The sequence below is a fragment of the Oratosquilla oratoria genome, chromosome 41, assembly GCF_046742065.1.
Source record: "Oratosquilla oratoria isolate Oo_2021 chromosome 41, ASM4674206v1, whole genome shotgun sequence".
Classification (NCBI taxonomy): Eukaryota; Metazoa; Arthropoda; class Malacostraca; order Stomatopoda; family Squillidae; genus Oratosquilla; species Oratosquilla oratoria.
The window spans coordinates 40,126,770-40,137,270 of NC_134817.1; the positions used below are offsets into that span (position 1 = coordinate 40,126,770).

General features: G+C 40.8%; 2 protein-coding genes across 2 annotated transcripts; one reads left to right on the forward strand and one right to left on the reverse strand.

Annotated features, from left to right (window-relative positions):
* Nucleotides 1-3,680: 3,680 nt before the first annotated feature.
* On the forward strand, nucleotides 3,681-4,142 carry LOC143021163 (uncharacterized). Its single transcript, XM_076178455.1, has one exon. The coding sequence runs from the start codon at nucleotides 3,681-3,683 to the stop codon at nucleotides 4,140-4,142; it is 462 nt and encodes a 153-aa protein (XP_076034570.1).
* Nucleotides 4,143-8,397: 4,255 nt separating this feature from the next.
* Nucleotides 8,398-10,290, reverse strand: LOC143021164 (uncharacterized). Its single transcript, XM_076178456.1, has one exon. It carries the CDS (start codon nucleotides 10,288-10,290, stop codon nucleotides 8,398-8,400), a length of 1,893 nt encoding a protein of 630 aa, XP_076034571.1.
* Nucleotides 10,291-10,501: the final 211 nt, after the last annotated feature.

The window sequence follows — 10,501 nt, forward strand, 5'->3', positions numbered from 1 at the left end:
CGGAAATGGTACTCGGGGAGGTCACTCCCGGGTTCGGCGCCAATCTGCTTCTCAGTCTTTGGGAACGACGTATGGTAGGAAGTTCTTCCCTTTCGCGGGGAATGGGGAGCCTCTGGGAAGGAGAGCCCGATGTCTTGGGATTGTCCATCTGGCTCCTCCGAACAGGTTTCATGCTAGGGAGGAGGGCGAAATCATTTACCTGCCTATTAATGGCAGGTTGCAGCTCCTTTATCCATATGGCTTCCAAGATAGCCAAGCGCTGAGGGTCCTCTTCTTTTGCCACAACTTCGGTGTTTTTTACCATAGTCTCCCTATCGAGGTGGCGTCGATGCTGGGTCCAGTGGTGTTGCTTGGGTCCTCCGTGTTGCAAGTGCATGGTGATTCTTCTAGATAATGTGGTGGTCGTCCTTCCCACGTAGACAGAAAGGGGCGTGCAGTCCTCCTCTGGGCATGTGTATTTATATACTACGTGGGATTGACGAACCTCCTGGGGTTCTGGAGCGGGGTTGTTCCTTAAAAGTAGAGAAGAGGTCTTTCTACTTTTGTAAAAGATTGTGAAGGACAATTTATCACTTTCTTTTTTGGGGACAACATTTCTATAGATTATGTTCTTTATAATCTTTTCATCCTCCTTGTATTTGGTAGACATGCAAGCTTTGTAGAACACCTTAATTGCGGTCCCTTCGTGTCCTACTGTAGTCGGTCGTGTTTGTTTATACCAATTGTCGATCACTCTGCGAAGATTGGCTTGGACCTCGTGATTCGTGTAACCATTGTTGATAAGGAGTTGGTGGACCCGATCAAACTCTTTTTGAGTGTCACTCCAAGAAGAACAGTGGCTGAGGGCTCTTCTGAAAAAGGCGCTAATGGTGGCGTCTTTGTACCTCTGAGGACACTCGCTCTCTCCATTCATGCACAGTCCGGGATTGGTTTCTTTGACGTGGACACTATAAGAAAAAGAAGGACAATTAGTCTGCTTGAGTAGGACGTCCAGGAAGGGGAGGGAACCCCCTTCACTGTGCTCTACGGTGAAGTTAAGTCCCGACACCTCCATGAACTTCCCCCTCAATTGATCAATTTCAGAAAGGGAGTCAGTTTTTACAAATATATCATCTATATATCTGCAATAAAGGCTAGGTTTTTCAATTTGACTAAAAATAAATTCCTCTACAGTTCCCATGAAAAAATTGGCAAACAGAACACCAAGGGGGGATCCCATGGCAACTCCATCAATTTGGCGGTAGAGTGTCCCACGGGGAGAGCGGAATGGGGCTTCTTTGGTGCAAAATTGAAGCAGGGTCCGTAGGTGTTCTTCAAGTATGTTAAGTCCGGGGGCTGGTCCGCTTCTGTAAACTTTGTCGCATATGAAATCTATCGTTCTATCCACAGGGACATTGGTGAACAGAGATTCAGCATCCAGCGAAGCTATGAATCCCTGGCTGGGAGCGTCTTTCACCAGTTCTATGAACTGGTGAGAAGATGCCAGGCTGAATCTGCTGGGGACAAAAGGGGTTAAAAGTTCATTAAGTTTTTTCGCTAACTGATATGTAGGAGTAGGTATCTGGCTGATAATGGGTCTAAGAGGGTTGTTGGGTTTATGTGTCTTTATTTTACCATAACAATTAACAGGTTTATACTCGCCGGACAATTTACAGAATTTTATACCACCTGCAACCCCGTTGATAACATTTATTATCTTGTTGACTTTTGAGGTTAGGTCCAGGATAGGGTTCTTCTGGATGGGCTGGAACTTTGTCCTATCCTTTAGAATGGTGTCAATTTTCTCCAGGTATTCGGAGGTAGAAATGAGAACGAATATTGATGCCTTGTCAGCACGTCTTATGGTTACTTCTTGGTTGTTTCGTAGTCGTTGGGCGGCTTCAAAATGTCTCCTCTGTAAAACAGAACTAGTAAAGGTTCCACGCTGCTTGCCGGCTTCAGCAACAAGCTCAGGCTGCAAGCGTTGGCTAACATCTAAAATACCCTCCTTAGCGAGTTTGAGGATGCTTTCTATGAGGACCTCTATTTCAACTCTCTTTTGGTGTGGCCTAGGTTTGGAGAGGACATGACAGTTTAGTCCCATGTCGAGGAGCTCTTTTTGATCAGAGTCAAGATCAATGTTGGTTAGGTTGACGTAGCTCTCCAAAGGCTGAGGGACTTTTATTTGTCCACCATTCATGGTGCTTAGTTTCCGTATCCCCTTCCTCTCTACTGCATTTGTGTATGCAGAAAGGGAAGACTCCAGCATGGCATTGATCCTTTCTTTATGGGAGGTATTGATAACCTCGCCGTCCCATTTTTCTTGTAAGTCCTGTACCTTGCGGTATAGATGTGAAACAATGGTCTTCTTCCTTTCCAGTTCATCAGCGACCAGGGTCCTCCTGTACTCCTGGGTCGTAGCATTATTCTTGACTGCCTTGTCGTAAAGTCTAACATTGGTGAAGCGTGGCAGGAGATTCTCTCTGAGACATATTCTGTTAAAAACGACAGCAAAAGAATTATTGATTAGTTTTTTCCGTGAGCTCTCAAGCTTGCGAAAAGTAGATTTTTGGTAGGGGGAAAGGGAGTAAATCAGATTTCCAAAATTCATAGGAAACACAAAAGTTATAATAGACACAAAAGTATAGTACACAATAAACACAATACAAGAAATTAATACAAGAAATACAGCAAAAAACAAAATACAAGCACAACAAAATAGTTATCAAGACGTTTCGCAGATCTTTCTGCATCCTCAGTTGAAGTGAAAAGAAAGGGAAAGGCAGAATATTTTAAATGAAATGGGAAGCACGGGGAGAAGTCACCGTGTTGCAACTGGGGGAAGTCACACGCAGGACCACAAACACTGGACAATCCCAAGACATCGGGCTCTCCTTCCCAGAGGCTCCCCATTCCCCGCGAAAGGGAAGAACTTCCTACCATACGTCGTTCCCAAAGACTGAGAAGCAGATTGGCGCCGAACCCGGGAGTGACCTCCCCGAGTACCATTTCCGCCAACTTGTGATCTCTCCCAGTGTTTGTGGTCCTGCGTGTGACTTCCCCCAGTTGCAACACGGTGACTTCTCCCCGTGCTTCCCATTTCATTTAAAATATGCTCCCTTTCCCTTTCTTTTCACTTCAACTGAGGATGCAGAAAGATCTGCGAAACGTCTTGATAACTATTTTGTTGTGCTTGTATTTTGTTTTTTGCTGTATTTCTTGTATTAATTTCTTGTATTGTGTTTATTGTGTACTATACTTTTGTGTCTATTATAACTTTTGTGTTTCCTATGAATTTTGGAAATCTGATTTACTCCCTTTCCCCCTACCAAAAATCTACTTTTCGCAAGCTTGAGAGCTCACGGAAAAAACTAATCAATAATTCTTTTGCTGTCGTTTTTAACAGAATATGTCTCAGAGAGAATCTCCTGCCACGCTTCACCAATGTTAGACTTTACGACAAGGCAGTCAAGAATAATGCTACGACCCAGGAGTACAGGAGGACCCTGGTCGCTGATGAACTGGAAAGGAAGAAGACCATTGTTTCACATCTATACCGCAAGGTACAGGACTTACAAGAAAAATGGGACGGCGAGGTTATCAATACCTCCCATAAAGAAAGGATCAATGCCATGCTGGAGTCTTCCCTTTCTGCATACACAAATGCAGTAGAGAGGAAGGGGATACGGAAACTAAGCACCATGAATGGTGGACAAATAAAAGTCCCTCAGCCTTTGGAGAGCTACGTCAACCTAACCAACATTGATCTTGACTCTGATCAAAAAGAGCTCCTCGACATGGGACTAAACTGTCATGTCCTCTCCAAACCTAGGCCACACCAAAAGAGAGTTGAAATAGAGGTCCTCATAGAAAGCATCCTCAAACTCGCTAAGGAGGGTATTTTAGATGTTAGCCAACGCTTGCAGCCTGAGCTTGTTGCTGAAGCCGGCAAGCAGCGTGGAACCTTTACTAGTTCTGTTTTACAGAGGAGACATTTTGAAGCCGCCCAACGACTACGAAACAACCAAGAAGTAACCATAAGACGTGCTGACAAGGCATCAATATTCGTTCTCATTTCTACCTCCGAATACCTGGAGAAAATTGACTCCATTCTAGAGGATAGGACTAAGTTCCAGCCCATCAAGAAGAACCCTATCATCTAAATAACCTCCAAAGTCAATAAGATCATGGATATCACCAACGTGGTTGCAGGTGGGACAAAATTTTGTAGATTATTTGGCGAGTATAAACCTGGTTATTGTTATGGCAATGTTAAGACGCATAAACCCAACAACCCTCTTAGACCCATTATCAGCCAGATACCTACTCCTACATATCAGTTAGCGAAAAAACTTAATGAACTTTTAACCCCTTTTGTCCCCAGCAGATTCAGCCTGGCATCTTCTCACCAGTTCATAGAACTGGTGAAAGACGCTCCCAGCCAGGGATTCATAGCTTCGCTGGATGCTGAATCTCTGTTCACCAATGTCCCTGTGGATAGAACGATAGATTTCATATGCGACAAAGTTTACAGAAGCGGACCAGCCCCCGGACTTAACATACTTGAAGAACACCTACGGACCCTGCTTCAATTTTGCACCAAAGAAGCCCCATTCCGCTCTCCCCGTGGGACACTCTACCGCCAAATTGATGGAGTTGCCATGGGATCCCCCCTTGGTGTTCTGTTTGCCAATTTTTTCATGGGAACTGTAGAGGAATTTATTTTTAGTCAAATTGAAAAACCTAGCCTTTATTGCAGATATATAGATGATATATTTGTAAAAACTGACTCCCTTTCTGAAATTGATCAATTGAGGGGGAAGTTCATGGAGGTGTCGGGACTTAACTTCACCGTAGAGCACAGTGAAGGGGGTTCCCTCCCCTTCCTGGACGTCCTACTCAAGCAGACTAATTGTCCTTCTTTTTCTTATAGTGTCCACGTCAAAGAAACCAATCCCGGACTGTGCATGAATGGAGAGAGCGAGTGTCCTCAGAGGTACAAAGACGCCACCATTAGCGCCTTTTTCAGAAGAGCCCTCAGCCACTGTTCTTCTTGGAGTGACACTCAAAAAGAGTTTGATCGGGTCCACCAACTCCTTATCAACAATGGTTACACGAATCACGAGGTCCAAGCCAATCTTCGCAGAGTGATCGACAATTGGTATAAACAAACACGACCGACTACAGTAGGACACGAAGGGACCGCAATTAAGGTGTTCTACAAAGCTTGCATGTCTACCAAATACAAGGAGGATGAAAAGATTATAAAGAACATAATCTATAGAAATGTTGTCCCCAAAAAAGAAAGTGATAAATTGTCCTTCACAATCTTTTACAAAAGTAGAAAGACCTCTTCTCTACTTTTAAGGAACAACCCCGCTCCAGAACCCCAGGAGGTTCGTCAATCCCACGTAGTATATAAATACACATGCCCAGAGGAGGACTGCACGCCCCTTTCTGTCTACGTGGGAAGGACGACCACCACATTATCTAGAAGAATCACCATGCACTTGCAACACGGAGGACCCAAGCAACACCACTGGACCCAGCATCGACGCCACCTCGATAGGGAGACTATGGTAAAAAACACCGAAGTTGTGGCAAAAGAAGAGGACCCTCAGCGCTTGGCTATCTTGGAAGCCATATGGATAAAGGAGCTGCAACCTGCCATTAATAGGCAGGTAAATGATTTCGCCCTCCTCCCTAGCATGAAACCTGTTCGGAGGAGCCAGATGGACAATCCCAAGACATCGGGCTCTCCTTCCCAGAGGCTCCCCATTCCCCGCGAAAGGGAAGAACTTCCTACCATACGTCGTTCCCAAAGACTGAGAAGCAGATTGGCGCCGAACCCGGGAGTGACCTCCCCGAGTACCATTTCCGCCAACTTGTGATCTCTCCCAGTGTTTGTGGTCCTGCGTGTGACTTCCCCCAGTTGCAACACGGTGACTTCTCCCCGTGCTTCCCATTTCATTTAAAATATGCTCCCTTTCCCTTTCTTTTCACTTCAACTGAGGATGCAGAAAGATCTGCGAAACGTCTTGATAACTATTTTGTTGTGCTTGTATTTTGTTTTTTGCTGTATTTCTTGTATTAATTTCTTGTATTGTGTTTATTGTGTACTATACTTTTGTGTCTATTATAACTTTTGTGTTTCCTATGAATTTTGGAAATCTGATTTACTCCCTTTCCCCCTACCAAAAATCTACTTTTCGCAAGCTTGAGAGCTCACGGAAAAAAAAAAAAAAAAAAAACTAATCAATAATTCTTTTGCTGTCGTTTTTAACAGAATATATATATATATATATATATTTATATATACGTATATATATATATATACGTATATATATACGTATATATATATACATACGTGTGTATATATATATATATACACGTATATATATATATATACACGTATATATATACATATATATATATATATACACGTATATATATACATATATATATATATATATATATATATATATATTGTGAGAATCGACACTGTGTGAGATCGAAACCCTTATTGGTACGACGTTTCGCTTATTACAGCTTTTCCAAGTACTTGAAAAATCTGTAACAAGCGAAACGTCGTACCAATAAAGGTTTCGATCTCACACGGTGTCGATTATCACAGTCTTGTCGGCTTTTGCCATTGTGTTTCATATATGTATATATATATGTATATATATATATATATATATATATATATATATATATATACAAGCACCCGGACCTGGCTTCGCCAGGTGTGCTTGGCCTTCGCGCCCTCTACGGGCAGTTTTAATGTACCAAAATGGGAAAATAAAAGAGTAACAATAAATTCCATAATTCTATTTAGACCTACTACGATTTTGTACATGAAAAATACATTAAACACATAAGTGGAAATTCAAATATTCCTTCTCTTTCTTGGAGGGGTCTCTTCTTCATCTTCTTCACTGCTACTATAAATCTTCATTATTGCCTGCATTATTTCCGCTCTGAATTTTGACATTGACTGTGAGGTGTTATCTAATTTTGCTGATATCTCATCAACCTTGTTCTTGAGGTCTCCTTGTTCTTCTAGCCTGTGTGACATTTCATTCTTTACCTCTCCTAATTGCTCTGTGTTCTCATATAGCATTTCTTCTATGTCTTCAACGTTTTCTAACTTTTCTTCGATGTCCCTCAGTGAAAGGTCTTTAGAATAATCCACTGTGTAAATTTCTTCGGACATAATCATGGCTACGGCTTCTTCTGTCTTACTGAAAATTGATCTTGGAATGCACACGATGGATTGATCAGGTTCTTCTTCCCCTATTTGCTGATCCTCATCAAAGGTATTGTTGAAAGTTAATTCTTGTGGCTTGATATAAGAAGGTTTACCTTCATCTGAGTCAATGAAAAGCTCTTCGTAAACACAGTTTCTTGCAGTTTTAGGTTCGTAAGAATCCCCTAACTTCTCATACCCAGTAAATACGAAGAGTGAATCGTAGCTGGTTACCCTAGAACAGGCAACGTACAACTGACCGTGAGCGAAGCACTGCGCTCCATCTAATAGTAATCCACACCTCTCAAAGGTCTTTCCTTGGGATTTATTTATAGTCATTGCGTAACACAGTTTCACCGGAAATTGATGTCTCTTGAAGTTAACTGGAGTATCTGATGCTTCTAGTGTTACTCTAGGCAGAATTACTTGTACACCCTTATAAGCCCCTATTGATATCTTCCCCACTATAACGTTCTTCTTTAGGTTCGTGATCATTACCCTAGTTCCATTGCAGATTTTAGGGGGGCAAATATTCCTCATAACCATTACCACTGTTCCTACTTATAACTTTAACTCATGTAAGGGTATGGAGGGACTATTCATAGAATTGAATACTGATGTTTGTATTTCCATTCCTTCTCCATCGTGAGATGCTGTATCTTGGCTCCTATAGAGTGCTTCCTTCTCTTTTAATTTTTTTTCCTACACGAAATTATTAATTGAATCCACATCGTCATTTGTTGGGGATATAATTGCTCTCTTTTCGAAGTAAGAAACGTTCAAGAAATTGTCTTTAAACCCTTCATAGACCTTATCAACTAAGTCTAATCTACTGTTAAATCTTACTCCAAACCCTTCATTGATATTACATTCACTATATTTTCCTATTCCAACGTCAAGTAGATCCTTTGCGAACTTTATATTTTCTTCTTCGCTGTTTTTCAGTCTTACATTTTTTGTCAACTCTAGCTGTTCAAAGTAGTGCCAGAAATTACTTGCCTTTAGACAGCAGTTTAGTTCATAATTTTTTCCCCCAGCCCTAACAACGGGTAATATCTGTCTAAAGTCTCCAGAATAAACAAAGGTAATTCTACCCATAAATACATCATCTAACTTCGTTAAATCTCTTAACGTTATATCTAGAGCAGATATAGTGTTTTTATTTGCCATTATAGCTTCGTCCAAACTATTAATGATGTCATTAACAGTAAACGTGCTAGCTCAGAATTGTGTTTAATGCTACATGTTTTAACCTCATTGTGTTCCATTAGAGGTATCTTAAACATGTTATGTGCTGTTCTTCCACCATGTAGAACAGTAGCTGCTATTCCTGATGAGGCAACGGCTAAGGCTCTCTGGCCTCTTGAACGAACTGTATCCAGAAGAAGATTAAGTAAGAAGGACTTTCCTGTACCCCCTGGAGCATTAATGAAGAAAGCTTTCTGGGCACGTTTATTTCCATTATCTACACTCTTTAAGATTTTCTCATAGCATATTTTTTGTTCTCTGTTTAACATAGGTTTTAATTCCTCTACATCTTCGTATAGTTGTTTTGTGTTGTAAGCTCTTTCTCTCCTTATAATATTAGTTGTTTTAACTCCGTCTCTTGAAGAGGGTAATCCATATTGCACTTTATTTCCTCCCCCACAATTGTAAACCTGTTCTTGGATATCGTCGAGGGCATCGAGGTAGATCTCATCATTATAGTCTTTCTCTCCACTTTTGAACAGAAAATCACTTGAGAATAAATCCTTTGTTTCTTCCCATATCTGTTTTTGGTCTTCTAAATCTGAGAACACTAACATACTCGCATAGGTTGTTCTTAGTTGTCTGCAGTCATTAGTGTAATTTATTATTTCTAGTATTGTTTTCTTCCACGTATCTTCATCTTTTAGGAAGCCCATAGCTTTCACTGCTTCTCTATTTGTCTCATATAATACCCCTTCAACAGTTCTTAAGTCCTCATAAGATTTTGGACCCTTTGTATGGGTTAGTAACATCCTCATATAGAACAGTTCAACTGTTTTATTATTGACAGCCCTTATTCTCCCTAGAGCACATGTAGTTCCTTTTCTCTCATCCCACTTACACGTAGTTTTGTTGTACACAAAATAATTAGGGATTTCATGATAGCTTAATGAGGCTGCAAATTCGTTATGTTGACATAACTTGAAAAATGCTGTTAACTGAGTATCTTTAGATGCCTTCTTGACTATGGCCTCTTGGGAGGTTGAAGCTTCAAAGAAAACATCATTTTCTCCCTCTAAATGCAAATCTAAATTGCAAACTGCTGGGTAACTACTGTGAATGTTGAATTGGAATATTTTCCATGTTGCCTCATTAGCATTAACGAATCTTGCATCTCTAAAATTTTTGATCTCGTTAATGGGCTCATTATCTTCTGTCTTAGTGAAAAGTATACGGTCACTTCCTTTGTTAACGTACTTTGTTACGTAAGCTATGGCTTTAATAGAGTTAGAACATTCAACATTAATATGAGCATTGTACTTAAGACAAAGATAAGGACTATGGGGAACAACCCATGAATTATCCACCACCACTGTTTTATCTTTTCCAATCTTCTTAACGAAAGAAAAGCCTCCTTCTCCAACGGCCCTTCTCCCATACAAAGGCTTAGGGAAGTCCTTTTGACACTTGCTTATACTATTATTTCTTCCATAACAGCATATTTGAGATTCATCAAAACCAACACATGGCCCATGGATCATATTAGTAGTAACAATATCGTACAATTGTGGGTTCTTAGTTTTATCTGGTATCTCAGCTGAGATAATATTGGCAACAGTTTTTTCAGTAACTTTATACCTCATCCACAACAGTATATGGACATGGGGTAAGCCTCTCTTCTGCCACTCTATGCTGTATAAATGAGCTTTTACTTCCCCGAAAATGTGATCCTTTGTTAATTCTTTCATTAGGCTGTCTACCTTAAGCTTAAATATACGACTCACTAAATCTGGCCTATCACAGGGGTTTGAGGATGCAACCTCAGGGCCTGTTAATCTTATAGCTTTAGTTAGTTCTTCCCATTTTGGGTTCATAGTAAAGGTGATGAAAAAATCCGGGGAGTCATAATTAGAAACAAAGGTTAATGCATCTTGTTGTCTTTCTTTCATGTATCTCGGGCTTCCAATGTAAGTTCTTGGTAATAAAATGCGTTGCCCTCTACCCTCTAATGGATTATCCCCCTTTAAGATATCAGATCTCTCTTTCCTTATCTCATGTTGATTTCTTTCGAAATAGTGTAACCTA

Bases quoted from the DNA above. Each gene is read 5' to 3' on its own strand.
- LOC143021163 (XM_076178455.1), top strand. From the start codon at position 3,681: ATGAATGGTGGACAAATAAAAGTCCCTCAGCCTTTGGAGAGCTACGTC.
- LOC143021164 (XM_076178456.1), bottom strand. From the start codon at position 10,290: ATGAACCCAAAATGGGAAGAACTAACTAAAGCTATAAGATTAACAGGC.